Here is a 19,758-nt window from a genome sequence, read left to right on the forward strand (position 1 = left end):
GCAAGTCAGACAGGAGCTCTAAAAATGTTAGCGCATATGAACAGATTTGTGTAGTCCTTTGTATAAAATAATACAAAAACAAATGCAACAGATTCAGCTCAACATTTGACAGTCGTTTGTTTTAAAAATGTGGCTTTGTGACATACAAAATTGCTACCCCTGACTGTTTACATTTAAATAACTTTAAGAAAGCCTGTACAACTTTAGGATTGACATGTTTATGACATTTTGTCTTAAAGATGACTCTGTTATAGGGCCAAGCTTTTCTATGATAATACTGTAGGTCTCTCTCCAGTAAAGCCTGGCTTCGTACTGTACTCTATCACTTATAGTGACAGTACAGTACAGCAAATCTAAGCCAGAGGCCTTGCTACAACTCTCTTTTTTGCAACACTGGAATTAAAAGCTTTCTTCAGTGGACAAACACTGCAAAGATATACAGAAGGTTTAATCTGACTCCTGGGCCCTCTTAAGAAATAGAATGTAATCCCTTCTTGATGGAAATATCACCCAAGTTACTCTTTTTACTGTCTTAATTGAATGTTTGATTTGGGGTTGTGAGTTTAGGGTATAGGGAATAAGAGTATTTTTCATTGCACAATTAATTCCATATGTGACTCAGGGGAAAGGGCCATGCTCACTAATAACTGTAATCATCTCTGTGTTTGGCTCCCCATGGGAGGGTGAGGCGTCATGAACCACCCATTGATCGAGGCTTTGCTAATAGTGGAAGAGGAGGAATGCCAGACTGGCTGGCTACATCATTCCTCTTATATGGATCCATTGCCCTACCAAAGTCGCTTCGAAACACCCACAAAACCCTACACTTATACTAAATATACAAATAGCTAAATGACAAAACGGTCAAACTCTGATGGAGTTAATAAATAATGACAGGAAAGCATAGGTAGCTAGATTACTTACGACACTGAACACAAAAAATCACTAAAAACATTGTTCTTGCCACCAAGCTTATTGCACACAAAATGGAAGTTTTTAACCATTTTTCTTATTACAGTGGAACCTCAATAGAGCGGACTAATAGGGGCAAGGGGTCGTCCAATATAGCAGATTGTCCGTTACATTGAAGCACTGTGCTTCCTAGCTCCAAATCTGTTGTTAAAGGTGAACGACTTCACAAAAAAAAAAAAAACTGTAACTATACCAAAAATAGCATGTTCCAGACTCCAGAGACTGATATTTGAATTCCTCAGAGTTAACACTGCCGCCATGCTACTCTCTCTCTCTCTCTCTCTCTCTCTCTCTCTCTCTCTCTCTCTCTCTCTCTCTCTCTCTCTCTCTCTCTCTCTCTCTCTCTCTGCGCTGCGAGTCTATGTACAATAGACAATAAATATATCCATCATGACATGGCCACCACGTCCATACCCCACATTCAACATGGCCACCACTGAGCCATGGGAGGCACGTCTTTTGGAATTGGATCTATTTATGACATTGTTTTAATGTCTGTGACCTGGAAATACATCAGTCCCATTCTCTGCCTGCATTGCGCCACAGCGCAAGTCAACAACAGCGGCCAATTCTGGAGCTAACAGACTATGGCAATGGCAGTTTAACTTACATATGGAAACTATTTTTGGATAAATTGTTTCGTCCCGATGGTCCGTTGTATCGATATCCGTTATGTCGTGGTCCGTTTTATCAAGGTTCCACTGTGTTTAAATATTATCTAATTTTAACACGTTGCCCATGTTGTCACAGTGTTTATATGACAACAGGAAGTTAACATCACCTTTACACTGAACGTGTAAGTGTTGCATGTATTGAGCCCCTTGAGCAATACAGTACTTACTAAAGGAATTACTTTTTAATGAAGTAAGTTAAGGTTTTCCCATAACACAACATAGTATTTTAGAGTACATAAGCAAGTCTATAATGGCACACATTACTGACACGGAAACGCAAAGTGTAAGAAAAAGAAAAAAACGATAATTATCTTGGCTGGTATATACACTTATCATTTTTATTAGGTCTTTGTATTCAGTAAGCCTCTGTACTATACAGAGTTCACAGACAACATTTTTATATATATGGAACATATTGGGAAAGGGACTAGAAGGGAGAGATCAGCGTCAAGATATACGTAATGTAAGTACAGTTGGTCAATTGTGATATTTAATTTTACTACATTCATTTCTCTAAAGCTCTAAAAGCTCTAAAAGGAGATAGATAAATAAAAGGCACTTTGAACATGCAGGCACTACAATGTATGTATAGTTATGTTTAAATCTATTATACATGCGTTTATAACGCTCTTCTTTAACAATACATTTTCTTTAGTGCTCTTAATTTTAAAAAAGCAAAACAGGAAAACGCAGGTTGCAAGGTGACAACGGTTGAGAACCACTGATTTACACCTTCACGGTGTATAAGTAATACAAATTAAATTTTATTATAGTGGGAGCCTGTACAGTAAATATAAATTGAGACAGTATATTAACCCATCCAAAAGTTAATTACAATGAAAGAAACAAGTGAAAGTATGAACCATGTTTACTACTTTGGTGCACTGAGGACAGAAACAGTAAGAGAAATTGTTTTAATCTGCTTGGTGTTTCAACTATAATCTTCTGAGCAGTCGTGCCTGTCTAATTCTAAGATGAACAGAGAGGCCCAGCCATGACAGATGTCTTCACTGCAAATGACCTCACTCTTCAAAGGGAGGTGAATGTGCTCTCGCACCTTGCTACAAATCTAATCTAAAAGATGAAGCAACATCTTCAATAATCCCTAAATAATCATAGGTAGAAACATTTTCAATTGAGGTTGGTCGAGGATGAAAGTGTATGTGCTGCACTTTTTGCTGTTTTTTTTTTTCTTTCTGCCAGAAATATGGGAAAAAACATTTTTGTGAAAGTATTTTTTTTTTTAATTACAAAGCCTACATTGATACATCTGTTTGTATTTTTGGTGATGAACAGAGTGAGGATGTACTGTATGCTGCTATGCTAGGTTCTTGCGCTAGCTAGCCAACTAGTAAACTGCAATAAGCTTCTAATTTGATAGGTAATCAAAAGGGACAGTGTTTTATGTGTCTTGCATAACGCTTTACATTACAGTAGTCATTCATTTAATTTTATAATTGTCTGACAGTTTAAAAAAAAAAAAAAGTAGTGAGAGCATGCAAGGATGAAGTCTGTCATGTCCATCCATCCATTTTCTACTGCTTATCCAAGGTCGGGTCGCGGGAGCAGTCACTTTAGCAGGGACGCCCAGACTTCCCTCTCTCCAGCCACTTCATCCAGTTCTTCCGAGGATCCCGAGGCCAGCTGGGAGACATAGTCTCTCCAGCGTGTCCAGGGTCGTCCTCGGGGTCTCCTCTCGGTGGGACGTGCCCGGAACACCTCACGAGGGAGGCGTACAGGAGGCATCCTTATCAAATGCCCGAGCCACCTCGTCTAGCTCCTCTCAATGTGGAGGAGCACCGGCTCGACTCTGAGCTCCTCCCGGATGACAGAGCTTCTCTCCCTATCTCTAAGGGAGAGCCCGGACACCCTGCGGAGGAAACTCATTTCGGTCGCTTGTATCCGGGATCTTGTTCTTTCAGTCATGACCCACAGCTCGTAACCATAGGTGAGGGTAGGAACGTAGATCGACTGGTAAATAGAGAGCTTCGTCTTTCGGCTTAGCTCCTTCTTTACCTCAACGGACCGATACAAAGTCCGCATCACTGCAGACGCTGCATCGATCCGCCTGTCGATCTCCCGTTCCATTCTTCCCTCACTCGTGAACAAGACCCCAAGATACTTGAACTCTTCCACTTAGGGCAGGATCTCATCCCCGACGTGGAGAGGGCACGCACCCTTTTCCAACTGAGGACTGTGGTCTCAGATTTGGAGGTGCTGATTTTCATCCCAGCCGCTTCACACTCCGCTGCAAACCGCTCCAGTGAGAATTGGAGATCCCGGCTTGATGAAGCCAACAGAACCATATAATCTGCAAAAAGCAGAGATGCAATACTGAGGCCACCAAACTGGACCCCCTCTATGCCTCGGCTGCGCCTTGAAATTCTGTCCATAAACGTTATGAACAGAATCGGTGACAAAGGGCAGCCTTGGCAGAGTTCAACCCTCACCGTGAACGAGTCTGACTTACTGCCGGCGATGTGGACCAAACTCTGACACTGGTCGTACAGGGACCGAACAGCCCGTATCAGGGGGTTCGGTACCTCATACACCCGAAGCACCACCCACAGGACTCCCCGAGGGACACGGTTGAACACCATCTCCAAGTCCACAATACACATGTAGACTGGTTGGGAGAAATCCCATGCACCTTTGAAGACCCTGCCAAGAGTGTAGAGCTGGTCCACTGTTCCACGGCCACACTGCTCCTCCTGAATCTGAGATTCGACTTCCCAACGGACCCTCCTCTCCAGCACCCCTGAATAAACCTTACCAGGGAGGCTGAGGAGTATGATCCCTCTGTAGTTGGAATGCACCCCCTTCTTAAAAAGAGGGGCCACCACCCCAATTTGCCAATCCAGACACACTGTCCCCGATGTCCACCCGATGTTGCACAGGTGTCTCAACCAGTACAGCCCTACAACAACCAGAGCCTTTAGGAACTCCGGGCGAATCTCATCCACCTCTTTTTCACCACCTCGGTGACCTCAACCCCAGAGATAGGAGAGCCCGCCTCAGAGAACTCAGACTCTGCACCCTCATGGGAAGGCGTATCGGTGGAATTGAGGAGGTCTTCGAAGTATTCTCCCCACCGCTTCACAAGGTCCCGAGTCGAGGTCAGCAGCGCCCCATCCCCACTATACATAGTGTTGATGGTTCAATGCTTCCTCCTCCTGAGACGCCGGATGGTGGACCAGACTTTCCTCGAAGCCATCTGGAAGTCTTTCTCCATGGCCTCACCGAACGTCTCCCATGCCAGAGTTTTGCTGCATTCCGCTTGGCCAGCCGGTACCCATCAACTGCCTCAGGAGTCCCACAGGCCAAAAAGGCCCTAAAGGACTCCTTCTTCAGCTTGACTGTTGGTGTCCACCAACGGTGAGGGGATTGCCTCCACGACAGGCACCAACCACCTTACGGCAACAGCTCCGGTCGGCCGCAATGTAGGCGCGGAACATGGTCCACTCGGACTCAATGTCCCCTACCTCCCCCGGAACATGAGCAAAGTTCTGTCGGTGGTGGGAGTTGTATTCCCAGCAGACCCTCGCATTACGTTTGGGCCTGCCACGTCAGACCGGCATCTTTCCCCACCATCGGTTGACAACTCTGCGCCTCTCTTCACCCTAGTGTCCAAGACATGCGGCTGCAAGTCCGATGACACGGCCACAAAGTCGATCATCGAACTGCGACCTAGGGTGTCCCGGTGCCAAGTGCACGTGTGGACACACTTATGCTTGAACAGGGTGTTCGTTATGGACAATCCATGATGAGCACAGAAGCCCGTGCCTCCACCACCCCCTCCAAGGACTCCAAAAAGGGTGGGAACTCTGAACTGCTGTTTGGTGCATAGGCACAAACAACAGTCAGGATCCGTCCCCGCACCCAAAGGCGTAGGGAGGCTACGCTCTCGTCCACCGGGGTGAACCCCAACGTTCAGGTGCCGAGCCGGGGGGCAATAAGTGTACCCACACCTGCTCGGTCCATGGGCAACTCCAGAGTGAAAGAGAGTATAACCCCTCTCAAGAGGACTGGTACCAGAGCCCAAGCCGTGTGTGGAGGCAAGCCCGACTATATCTAGTCGGAACTTCTCAGCTTCACAAACCAGCTTGGGCAGAGAGGTGACATTCCACGTCGCTCCAGCCAGCTTCTGTAGCCGGGGATCGGATCGCCAAGGTCCCTGTCACGGGGAGAACATGCAAACTGCACACAGGCGGGGGAGAACCCCGGTCCTCAGAACTGTGAGGCAGACACTCTAACCAGTCGCCCACCGTGCCACCTGAAAGATTCCTGACTTTGCCAAAATAAAAACATAAGCAAAAACAATTGCCACGAGAGACAAAAAGGATATTATTTTCCATTTGAAGCTTTGGATTCATTTATCATGTGAGTGTTGCCACCGAGGGATGAGGAAGCTCTCAAAGAACACTTCTCCCACATAGTGAACACTATATATAGAACACTTGGATTGTTGTTTCAAAGAGGTTAATGTAGCTTTCCAGGCCTGATTTCATTCGCAATACTGTGAGCACACTGTGCTTTTGACAAACAGAAATTCCCAACAAGACCTTTGCAGATTAACGGCATGTATTATTTTTTTTTTCTTTGGCTGAGTGAAATAAACATATGTAAACTGTTATTTTATTTATGTCCAATGACAAACATGTGTCATGTTTCCATTTTATTTTTCAGGAGTAATAGAATATTGTATATTTCATAAGTTTGAATAAATATTCTTAGAAAAACAAAACAACTTTTGACTGATTTATCATCAGAATTATAAATCTATCTTTATACAGCTATCACTGTATGTGTGTGTATTTTTGTTTTAAAAGGTTTAAGCAGACAAGAAGCTCCATGGCCAAATGTGTATACCAGTATTAATGGTTACTTATGAAAGCGGGTATTTAAAAGCCACAAGGTTTTTTCATCTTCCTCTCATTTTCTCAGAATATCATCAAATCATTGCATTTATATTTTACTGTGAATATAAATTAGCATAACTTATAGTAAGTTATTCAATTTAGCCACCTGACTTTGACTGACATTCAACAATCAATGCACCAACAATATCACAAGGAGCAAGCAAAAAAAGCATGATGTTAAAGTTGAGTGTCATACTACATGTCCCCAGTACATTAGTATTTATGTTCAATATTTCACATCATGAAGGTTTTTAGGAAAGGGAGAATTTTGTCTCAGGCCAAGTGTGGCAAAAATGTTTTGTTGATTGCATGCCTAATATAATTGTCCATTTAACAGTAAAGCATAAATCAAGCACTCAATACAAAAATGTATAATGACAGCTTGACATCTCGTGTTTGATAAAGCTCATTATCAAGAATTTCAGTATAACTTTTGCATTCACAGACAGTGTTATCAAATTTGAGGTAAAACAACAATTAGCTCAAAATCATGGGTGTGCACAATATCTACATAGACATGTCTGATGTTTACTATTTCAGCACTCTTTGATACCAGTGTCACAGTGAGTGGTGTTTTTAGATGCACAAAAGCAGCTGCATTTTATGAGATTTAGTCTGCACGATGTTCTGTCAGTCCACGGGCAGTTTGCACTTATCTAAGTGGCAGTGTAACTTTGCCATGTAATTAGCTCTCTTTATTTCTCTGGATGGAAACAAACAGCCATGAAATTTAGGGCCTGATTTACTCAAGACTTCTGCCCAATTTTACCATCAGAGCTACTTAAAGCACAAAACCTTTTAAATACTGCAGGCTCCACCACATTTACATGTTGCCACCAGAGGACACAATCTGTTAGAGTGAGTGAACACGTAATTTAGAGCACACACAACACGCCCACCAACAGGACATGCAATCTGTTCGAGTGAACACGCAATTTAGTACCTGCTATTTGGGATCTTGGTAAATCAGGCTCCTAATGTACAAACAGTCACTGTGGGTTTGTACAATTTTCATTTGCAAATAATACATAACCCCGGACAGTTTTTTTTTTTTTCTCAGTGATTGTTCCTATTAAATGAATGTATATTCACTTAGCTCCATTTGAAGTAATCATGACCATAAATATTGTTAATATTATGAAGTGTTCAGTATATTGCATGCCATAACTAAAGATTTATGCAAGATGCAAAAGCGTATTTCACACATCTGTAAATGCATCTGTAAACTACGATATGCCATGTAATGCCACGAACGCAGACCTTAATCACAGAGAAAACACACATATGTGCTCATATGCTCACGTTTGCTTGCCCAGGCAGAACTTGTAAGATGTGCACAATTCTTTAAAGAAAACATTAAGGACCAGGCGAAGCACATTTAATTGTATTTTAATGAGATTCAAATTAAACTGTCAAGCATTTCAAAAAAGCATTATCATTAAACAAAACATAACAATGAAGAAATTAATGATGGTTGTTGTTCAGTCATCAGTCGTATTTAAAAAAAAAAACAATATGTCACAAATTCTGCCTGGGTATGTAAACTTATGAGCACAATTGTACATATATACAGTCATATTGGAATGAAAGTGTAGGCTACACCTTTTTCATAACCTCTAGGTGGCATACTAGAATGAAAGTGTACAGGTTTTTCCATAACCTCTAGATGACGGCATACATTTATAAAATGTGAAAGTCTTTCATTTTCTCATATACCTATTTGTAATGCACACTATTGACGTTTGACAATTTTTGGGGAGGGAAAATGCACATTATACATGAGGAATACCTATGTTTTTTATTACATTTGTATGTCTTCATAAGAATTCATAATATTGCATTCCTATTAAATAACCTAACAGTTGGTCTCATTTTATGAATAATATGTTTTGGATAATGCATGACAGCTGTTTTACATTCTTCTATCACTGTATTCCCCCCATGTGATTAAAATTTGCTGAACTGACGTTATGCATCATTAGAATCCAGTAGCACATTTTGTAATATAAACATGCTTAATTGTGATTTATTGAAGAGGACTCTGGTTGAGGAAACAATTGCAATTGCTTTCAATTGTATTAAGAATCAATTATCCAAATCTTGGGTTTAATTAAAACAATGTTGGGAGAAGCCTAAGACATGTCGACATGTAGCTTTACATTGTTTTTCCTCTGTACTTCCATACAGTAGTTTCATTTTCATAGAGATACATAGCTAGATGACAAGTTAGTACTTATAGCTTCCTCAGGTATTATAACAAACACCAGGTCAGTGAATCTTTAACATTGCTTACATGTGCCCAACACTTATTTCCAAGGCATAAATCATCACAGCTTTCTAAATATCTACTAAGCATATGCATCGTTGCGCTTCAGATGCATTCAAACTATCCTCATGTGATTTCCAACTCCTCCATTGCATTGCAAATGTCAGTGCATGCAAATCTTTGAATCAAGTTTGTTAATTAGAAAAAAAGATGATAATGTGATTAGCTCATCAAAACAACTCTGTCTACATAGGCTAAGCTTGTTAGTTTGTGTATTGGTGTTTCTACCTACAAGCCCACATGTGCAGCTGTCTGTCTGTATTTTTGTGTGAAGTATTGTTTAGGTGTTTTTTTTTAATTTTTTGTTGTTACGAACTGAACTAAATCGATTCGGAAATATCCATCCTACATGTTTACTGTCATAGAGGACCCAAATTGATACTTTTTTAATTGTCATTTCTGCAGGTCCCCTTTGTGTGAAGTAACATGGACAAAGTGGTCATCAGTCTCCTGCTTCTGGGATTCACACTTACAATGGTCCATGCATGTCCGAAATACTGTGTGTGCCAGAACCTCTCAGAATCTCTGGGGACGCTTTGCCCCTCCAAAGGTCTCCTCTTTGTCCCACCGGACATTGATCGGCACACTGTGGAGCTACGATTGGGCGGCAACTTTATCCTCAAGATAACAACTCAGGACTTTGCCAACATGACAGGTCTGGTGGACCTCACCTTGTCCCGCAACACCATCAGCGCTATCCAGCCTTTCTCCTTCATAGACCTTGAGACCCTGAGATCCCTTCACCTTGACACTAACAGATTGACTGAGCTTGGGCCAGATGACCTCCGAGGTCTGATCAATCTGCAGCACCTGATCCTCAACAACAATCAGCTAAGTCACATCTCCAAAGCGGCCTTTGATGACCTGTTGCTGACACTGGAAGATTTGGATTTGTCTTATAACAATCTACTCAGTGTGCCTTGGGAAGCGATCCGCAAGATGGTCAACGTTCATCAGATGAGTCTGGACCATAATCTCATCTCTTTCATTGCTGAGGGGACTTTTACCGATCTGGAAAAACTGGCTCGTTTGGACCTTACATCCAATCGTCTGCAGAAGCTCCCACCGGATCCTATCTTTGCACGTTCCCAAACCAGCACTGGCATGAGTACTCCATACATACCTCCATTATCTCTAAGCTTTGGTGGAAACCCATTGCACTGTAACTGTGAGGTGCTTTGGCTTCGGAGGCTCGAACGAGAGGATGAGATGGAAACGTGTGCTTCTCCTACAAGTGTAAAGGGACGCTACTTTTGGTCTGTACGAGAGGAGGAATTTGTTTGTGAGCCTCCCCTCATCACACAGCATACACACAAATTGCTAGTGCTAGAAGGCCAAACTGCTAGTCTGCGCTGCAAGGCAGTTGGTGATCCAATGCCAACTGTGCACTGGGTTGCTCCTGATGACCGACTGATCAGCAATTCCTCTAGAGCAACTTTGTATGAAAATGGCACCCTTGATATTACAATCACAACATCCAAGGATTATGGAACCTTTACATGCATAGCTGCAAATGCTGCTGGGGAATCCACAGCTTCCATAGAGTTGTCTATTATTCAGCTCCCTCACCTTACAAACGCTACAAACCGCACTACCCAGTCCAAGTCTGGTCTTTCAGACATAACTAGTTCAACCAAGATCAGTAAAGGGGAGCCTAAGACGCTGCCTGAGAATGTGGTATCTGTGTCAGAAGTGTCCGCAGCTTCAGCCCTGATTAAGTGGACAGTAGGCAACTCAACTCCAAAGGTCAAAATGTATCAGCTTCAGTACAATTGCTCTGAGGATGAAGTTCTCATTTACAGGTAAGAATTATTATACAATTACATGATGTCTGAGCATCTTTTGGAACCTTTGTCAAATTAGCAAATGGAATAGGCTAAAAGTAGTTTTTACCCTGGCATAAAATAATTTTCAGTCTCAGTTTAAAACTGGATTGGTATTTGAGCTATCAATTTTGATAAGTGTTTTTCTTCATTATTCTTCTCAATTATTAATTTTCCACTTTGGCCTTTTTTCGCCCAAAACCATTCATTAAAAATCAAACAAGGAAGGATTACAGACATCCACTTTAATAGTCCTTTTAACATTAGCATGGAAACTGTTTCTGGAGATCCTTGAGCTCTGCGAAATATATTTTATATGACAAACGAGACAGGAAAAGCAAGAAAATTAAGCAAAGATAATTGAGCTGGAAAATAGAAAACAGATACAGTGGGTACGGAAAGTATTCAGACCCCCTTAAATGTTTCACTCTTTTTTATATTGCAGCAATTTGCTAAAATAATTTAAGTTCATTTTTTTTCCCACATTAATATACACACAGCACTCCATATTGAATTGTTGAATTTTTGCAGATTTATTAAAAAAGAAAAACTGAAATATCACACAGCCATAAGTATTGAGACCCTTTCCTCAGTATTTAGTAGAAGCTCCATTTTGAGCTAACACAGCCATGAGTCTTTTTGGGAATGATGCAACAAGTTTTTCACACCTGGATTTGGGGATCGTCTGCCATTCCTCCTTGTAGATCCTCTCCAGTTCTGTCAGGTTGGATGGTGAACGTTGGTGGGCAGCCACTTTCAGGTCTTTCCAGAGATGCTCAATTGGATTTAAGTCAGGGCTCTGGCTGGGCCATTCACGAACAGTCACACAGTTGTTCTGAAGCCACTCCTTCAGTAATTTCGCTGTGTGTTTAGGGTCATTGTCTTGTTTGGAGGTGAACCTTTGGCCCAGTCTGAGGTTCAGACCACTCTGGAGAATGTTTTCATCCAGGATATCCATGTACTTGGCCGCATTCATCTTTCCTTCGATTGCAACAAGTCGTCCTGTCCCTGCAGCTGAAAAACACCCCCACAGGAAGATGCTGCCACCACCATGCTTCACTGTTGGGACTGTATTGGACAGCTGATGAGCAGTGCCTGATTTTCTCCACACATGCCACTTAGAATTAAGGCCAACAATTTCGGTCTTGGTCTCATCAGACCAGAGAATCTTATTTCTCACCATCTTGGAGTCCTTCAGGTGTTTTTTTTACCAAACTCCATGTGGACTTTTATGTGTCTTGCACTGAGGAGAGGCTTCCGTCGACCAGTCTGCCATAAAGCCCTGACTGGTGGAGGGCTGCAGTGATGGTTGACTTTTGAGAACTTTCTCCCATCTCCCGACTGCATCTCTGGAGCTCAGCCACAGTGATCTTTGGGTTCTTCTTTACCTTTCTCACTAAGGCTCTTCTCCCCCAGTTCAGTTTGGCCGGATGGCCAGCTCCAGGAAAGGTTTCTGTCATCCCAAACGTCTTCCATTTAAGGATTATGGAAGCCACTGTGCTCTTAGGAAGCTTAAGTGCAGCAGAAATTTTTTGTAACCTTGGCCAGATCTGTGCCTTGCCACAATTCTATCTCTGAGGTCTTCAGGAAGTTCCTTTAACCTCATGATTCTCATTTGCTCTGACATGTACTGTGAGCTGTAAGGTCTTATATAGACAGGGGTGTGGCTTTCCTAATCACGTCCAATCAGTATAATCACACATATCTGGAGCCAATGAAGGTGTAGAACCATCTTAAGGATGAGCAGAAGAAATGCACTGCACCCGAGTTAAATTTATGATTGTCACAGCAAAGGGTCTGAATACTTATGGCTGTGTGATATTTCAGTTTTTCTTTTTTAATATTTTTTTTTCTGTCAATATGGGGTGCTGTGTGTACATACATTATGCTCTAACCATTCGTCCACCGTGCCGTCTAGTATTCCCTAATTGAACAACAAAATCTTACATGTAATAATCATTTCTTTCCTGCTCTTCTGATGTTTGATTTGACAAATCCAACTCATCATCAGAACCTTTCAAAATATTTAAAGAAATGTTCATCATTGGCGGCACGGTGGAAGACTGTTTAGCACATCTGCCTCACAGTTCTGAGGACCGGGGTTCCACCTTTGTGGAGTTTGCATGTTCTCCCCGTGCCTGCGGGGATTTTCTCCAGGTACTCCAGTTTATCCCACATCCCAAAAATATGCGTGGTAGGTTGACTGAAGACTCTAAATTGCCTGCAGGTGTGAATGTGAGTGTGAATGGTTGTTTGTTTTCTATGTGCCCTGTGATTGGCTAGTGACCAGTTCAGGCTGTACCATGCCTCTCGCCCGAAGATAGCTGTGATAGGCTCCAGCACGCCCGCGACCCCAGTGAGGATAAGCAGTACCGAAAATGGATGGATGGATGTCCATCATTAAGGCAATGATGGTACTGTTAGCTGGACAACTACCTTTAAAATTGTTGAAATGTTATGTGGTTTAATTCTTTGATGGGGCTACTTGCTTTACATGAACTATAAAAGGCTAATATGTACACAGTATGTTTGCATAAAAAGCATAAAAAAATTTAAAAAAAAACTGAACACTGATTGGACATGACAAAAAAGTTGCATTGTAGTTTTACTAATGAATTTTCATGTGACATTTTTGGTAACACAAAAGCCTAATGTGCTCCTTAGTTGGTCGTACAGTTTGCCAGGGCAATGTCTGCATTCTTGCAATGACAGGATTGTATATCAATCATAGGCTTGTGGGGGAAGGAAAAGATTGCATGAGTTATTTCATGCATGAGCAAAAGTAGTGTCTTCCAAATTATGGAAAAAAGCAATTAATGACGAATAATGAACTGCAGGAGCAATGTCGTGTGTGGTGGAGTGTGTTCAGAAGGATTAAAGCAAAGAATAGAGATGGATAAACAGCAATATTGCCTATTTATAGAGAATTATTGCAGTTCTTACTCTATAATGGCAAAATACAAATGGAGGTTTTTTGCAAATTTGAGAACTAAAACGTCATACTGACACAAAACATTTGCTTTTGAATTAGGTCCTTTAATTTCTTATAACATGAATGATGCCACCTGTCTATTTGGCTCTGTAGCTGACATAGCCTATTCTATCAAAGTATAAACCAAAATCTGAAATCAAATGAACTGCCTGGAAAGCCAAGAAACAGGATTTCAGCAAAACACAGATCTGAGCAAAACTAAATGTTCGACAGTAGCCTCTATAATTTACACATGGCAGAGGTTTAGGACAACCAAGAGCAATCTGGCAGAAAATACTTGCAAAATACTGTTTCTTTCTGAGTCAGCTTTTTTAAGCAGTCAGTCTGGTTGAGCTGCAGAGATCCTTGGGGAAGACAGAAGAAAGTTTTAGATAGCGTTAATTGCAAACCTCCGCTGATCTGGGCTTTATGGCCCAGTGGGTCAGAGGAAACCTCATGAAGGCCACAAAACAGTTTGTAAAAAACATCGCAGGGACTCTCAGAATGTGAAAAACAAGCTTTTAGGTCAAATGGAACTAAGATTAAACTTTCTCGCCCACCACATGCCAAATGACGAGGCCAAACACGGCTGAACCAGACAATTGCAGACACGCGGCGACTCGTGCACACGTGGCAGTTGACCGTTGCACGTATACCAACTAGCTGCAATGAGAAAACTGTGACCCCTGGTGTTCTTATCAGGAAAAAAACATTTTTAGGCTTATTACATTTTTAGGCTTATAACTTATTAGCACAGCTTGGCGGCAGCCACCTGGATCTCACTTTGTACCCTGAAACGTCCTTTTCTGTTGTGAAAGCACAAGTGATTTGACGTGGCATTTTTTAATGACCATTAAATCTGCGACGTTCTGACACCATGAATCTGGCATTAAAATTTCACATAGCAGCAAAACTAGTTGTCAACGGTCGGGCACTCATTAAAACTAGGTGTAGTGCACGGCAGTTCAGTTAAGTCACATTTGGCTGCGTTGCTCAGCGTGCAGCTGACCTTTGGCCTCAATTTTAAGCACTCCATTCTAAGCAAAGTGTTTGGAAGGAATTAGGCACTGCTCATTACCTGGATGGTTGTCATTCTAGAACATTCTCCCATTTTCACAAAGTGAATACTTTGAATACTTTTGGAATGCACAGAACATCACATGAAAAAATGTTTTTCATTTACCAATGCACAACAAAATTAAATGAATCCAAGATGATTTTAGAGTACCTGACAGTTTACATAAATTTGAAGCGTCTGCCTCACAGTTCTGAGGACCGGGGTTCAATCCCCGGCCCCGCCTGTGTGGAGTTTGCATGTTCTCCCTGTGCCTACGTGGGTTTTCTCCGGGCACTCCGGTTTCCTCCCACATCCCAAAAACATGCGTGGTAGGTTGATTGAGGTGTGAATGTGAGTGCGACTGGTTGTTTGTTTGTATGTGCTTTGCGATTGGCTGGCAACCAGTTCAAGGTGTACCCCGAAGATAGCTGGGATAGGCTCCAGCAGGCCTGCGACCCTATTGAAGCTAAGCGGTACAGAAAATTGATGTTTAAAGTCAACTGACCCACAACTATTGGGGATACGTGGTACAAAGGATAGATGGATGGATGGATGGATGGATGGATGGCTGGATGGAAAAATCAACACAGTCTATCTTGATGGTGCTGGCGATAAATGATTCTCAATGTCCTACAAGCTCAATTTCCTTCAAGTTCAAGTTTAACCAATAGTGGCTGGCTGTTAGTCATCTGTGAGATGGAGGGATGCTGAAACCTTTTGTTTATTTTCTAGAAAATGACAGCCTTAACACATTTTGTCATATACTGTATGTTTTTAATCTTTGCCTTGTAACTACAATTGCAAGTAACTTGGTTTCTCAAAAAAATCTGTCAATAGAAATCCCATGCAGCATTCGAAAACAGGGTGGCGTCCATTGTGGACATTTACAAGACTATTAGACTGCAGTTTTTCACTGCTGCAACCATCCAGCAACGGTCAAACCTGTCTTATTGACTGAATATTATCAAGTGACATAATTTTGTTGTAAAAAAAAGTGATAGGCTGCCTGTAAATTGACTTGATGAGAAATACCAAGTCACTTCATGCTCATATGACGTTTTTTTGAACTACTCAAAAACAGGGAACTTGATCCCCCCGACCGAGACCCCGATAATAGACTCTTAGCATTTGATAGCTGTGTAATTTCTCTTCATGGCAAAATGTAACAAACCCCATGTGTACCTTAATTCATTTCCTAGACTGATATTTCATTAAATACTGCTTAACATTTCCAATAGCATTTTTGTCTTTGGAATTGCATCATGAAGAATTACCATTCTACTTTAAAGGCACCAAATGCCAGTTTATTCCATTATATTTAAATGTTTTTAGTATCCATTTATTGTTGATTAAATTGAATGTATGCAAATCATATCAAACACAGTATCCAAACCATGATTCTCGTGTCACGCATTATACAATTAAGCTAGCTCATCGATTACTATTTGCATTGTGCAATGTTTAACGATGTCCTTATTTTTCATCTGTGTGTTTATAGGATGATTCCAATGACTAACAGAGCCTTCATAGTCACCAATCTTGTCCCAGGGATGCAGTATGATCTGTGCGTATTGGCCATCTGGGATGACAGTGCCACCACCCTTACAGCCACCAACATTGTAGGTTGTGTCCAGTTCATGACCATTGACGACTATCCCCAATGCCAGTCTCTTCACAGTGGTTTCTTGGGTGGCACCATGATCTTGGTCATTGGCGGTATCATTGTGGCCACGCTACTTGTGTTTATCATCATCCTCATGGTGCGCTATAAGGTGACCAGTGGCATCCAGACTATAAAGTTACCCAATGTAAGCAATACGTACTCACAGACCAACGGGGGTATGAACAGGTTCAACGGTGCCCCGCCACAAGTCAAATCAGCTGTGGTGGTCATGCGTGAGGAAATGGTCGAGTTTAAATGTGGATCCCTTCAGAGCAGTATCTCATCATCGTCATCCTCCTCCAACTCACTGGATAGTCAAACAGGAAGAAGGGTTGGTGACTGCTACAGTATGCAAGGAGCTGAATGCAGCACCCTGCCCAGCAGCAAGTTCCGTAGGCAGAGGCACAGCCACAAACCACAACCAAACCTGGACCACCTTTTAGGAGCCTTCACCACAATGGAGCTTCGTGGGATAACCAGGGACCATCAACCTGGCCCCTCCACAGCTACCAATACTATGATTACAGGAGCTATTGCGCCCCTATCCGACAAAGAACCTCTACTTGGAAGAGCAGAGTCCACCACCATGCTGGGCCGTCTCCTAGGGCTACCCCAGGAAGGTAAACCTAAAAGGAGCCATTCCTTTGACATGGGTCATGTGGGAGCGACACAGTGCCGTGGCAGCTATCCTCGCAGGATCAGTAACATTTGGACTAAACGCAGTTTGTCAGTTAATGGCATGCTACTACAGTATGATGACAATGAGGATGATAAGCCTAGTTTTGAGGGCTCTGAGTGGGTGATGGAGAGCACAGTCTGAGTACTATTGGGCCAATTATACTGGACCACAATATACTTTTCCTAAATCATAAACTAAAGAAATATAAGCTCAGAAGGGATGGATGTTCCACAGGGGACCAGTGTTTGTGTATGACAAGTCCAACCATGTCATTTTTCAACAACAAATTTAACTCAGACAGTCTTCGACTGTATATACAAAATATTTCACCTTTCGCGAGTCTTGGATTGCACAGCAATGACCTGGAATACTCTCCCTCTATTTGGCACATGAGAGTATCACAAGCAAAGAGGGAAAAGAGAGGAGAAATTCTGAGTGGATTTACTGGGTCTTTATCAAATGAATTGACTGCCAAGTGGATTTGCCGCAGCTATGGTGAATGGGATGTACTTTTGTGTGACCCACTGCGTGAAATAAGACTACTGCCGCAGTTGATCGAAGGACGTCAGGATCACAATTGTGGGGAAAAAAGTGACTTACATTTTACTTTTATCATTTATAATATTTATTGTTTTGAGTATTGCACCGAGTAACTGATGTGCAACTCGCTTATCACTGTTATCCAGCAGAATCAAAATATCACAAAAGGTACGATTCATAGAGCCATTTCATACCACATTATGTACACCCACTGCAATTTTTAGTCGTATACAGTAATAGACCAAGCACAATATTTACCAAATGGCCCCATTGTCAAGATAAAGTACCAGATTGGAACACATCAAACCTTGCTTTATACTTTGGTAATGTATGCTTTGTGGGTTTTAACAGGAAAATAATTAAACTGAAACTGCACTCCCAATAGACAAGGTCATAAATGGGTCGAAGTAGGACAGATAATAACTTGTTTGCACACGATTCAAAGAAATGTAGCACACAACAGGTCAAAACATTTTTATCTAATCTGTATTGACATTCATTTGCTTTGTATTCCACGATTAAGGCTGGTGACAATGGTCAGATGAATCAGAGTAACAACATTTTACACGGTTTATTTTTGGTAATGCAACGATGGGGATATTGCAGCCTGGCTAGGTTAAAAATTAGCCCTGTATTACAATAACTGGAGCAAAAATTTAAAAAAAAACAAACAAACATGCAGATCATGGGCAAAGGTTCTCGAAACTGTTAAACCAGATGGCATGGAACAAAAAGGCAAAGAAAGAGTTGCTATGTTATACATTGTTTGAGTTCGTTTATCCAGCCGAGCTACAGTATTTAGCAATCATTCTCTTTCATTCAGAGCTGTAAATTACATCTACTTGTAATCGGTGGCTATTCAGAATTACAGTCTGAGATATATCCACTTCCCATTTTGATGCCTTTCTTAATATCCTATGGTTTTTGCTGCATCTGGTTCTGTTGGGTGTTTATACATTTGTTTTTATTGTTTTGATCCCTAGGTGTAGCATTCTGTATATTGGCATATTTTCTACAAATAACTGGGTGGAATGTAAAAGTGAGGATGTCATTTGGTCGTGTTTTTATTTTCACTGCAAGCAAACAGTGAAGGTGCTTTACTGTGGTGTACTATTGGTCGTTTCTAGCTGGCTCAGTGAAACAAGAGAAGCGGGAAACTACATGATCCATTAAAAAAAAATCACCCAAATGGTAAAAAACAAATAAATACATAAATAATTCTTGCTGACAGACATTGTCTTTTTCCCCCCTTAATTAATAGTCATAAAATTGTATGTTACGGTACCTCTTGCCTCCACTGAGTTGGTGTCACCAAAAAGACAAGAAGTGACACCAATGTTGATACCTTTGTATTTTGTGAATGGACAATTTAACTTACTAGTTCTATTTGTGTCATCTTGTAACATACCGTTTCACGCTGCTAAGAATACAGTTGTGTGCGTGACATGGCTTAGTCATGATTCTAAGAATCAAGGATTAAAAAAAAACAAGAACAAATGTGTGAAAACATTTTTGCTAAAAAGAAAAAAATATATAAAATGTTCATAAAATCCCATGGCTATTGTGTTTTTACTGCAACATCATAGCGGTATTCTATATGCCTTGAATTTCATTACTCATTGCACGTGTAGTTCAGATCTTTAGTGTTGCCTGGATGTTCTTCCCCTCTCACTAGCTTTGTTTATTATTAGTATTATTGTTTATTATGTTTATTATATGTTTTTGCCAAGGCATTTCTTTCTGAGGTCCAGCTGCTGTATTCAGGGCAGTTGCTGCTGACTCATCTCAGCACTACACTTATTACATGAGTACTAGTACATGTAGTTCCTTGCCAGGGCCCATTATAAGGCCCTAATTCATAATCTCCCACAGAAGATGCTTACACCAGCACACAGTAAGTATAATTTCATCGTAAATATAATCTTATTAGAGCGTGTTGACTAAGGCTAGTGTACCTGATGAAGGTTTGATGAACATGGCCATCGGGAGTTTGACTTTGAGGTTATTGATCATTTTTGCACTCTGGAAAATATAATACCACATAGACGCAGGCTGTTTGAAAAGACTAGCATAGTGTGCTGTACGCTGCAGACCACTGCCATCCTTGAGCTTCGGGTATGTTCGGGGAGGGCTC

At 41.5% G+C, this 19,758-nt stretch overlaps 1 protein-coding gene across 2 annotated transcripts in view; it reads left to right on the plus strand.

The window, feature by feature from the left end:
- Positions 1–19,124, plus strand: part of LOC133413128 (leucine-rich repeat and fibronectin type-III domain-containing protein 2) — a 123,699-nt gene extending 104,575 nt beyond the window's left edge. For both annotated transcript variants that reach the window (XM_061697099.1, XM_061697098.1), the window contains 2 exons: positions 9,297–10,693; positions 16,241–19,124. In XM_061697099.1, coding sequence (XP_061553083.1) covers positions 9,318–10,693; positions 16,241–17,225 — 2,361 coding nt within the window. In that variant the 5' untranslated portion in view covers positions 9,297–9,317 and the 3' untranslated portion in view covers positions 17,226–19,124. The remainder of the gene's footprint in view (positions 1–9,296; positions 10,694–16,240) is intronic.
- Positions 19,125–19,758: the final 634 nt, after the last annotated feature.

Source organism: Phycodurus eques, chromosome 14, assembly GCF_024500275.1.
Source record: "Phycodurus eques isolate BA_2022a chromosome 14, UOR_Pequ_1.1, whole genome shotgun sequence".
In the NCBI taxonomy this organism is placed as follows: Eukaryota; Metazoa; Chordata; class Actinopteri; order Syngnathiformes; family Syngnathidae; genus Phycodurus; species Phycodurus eques.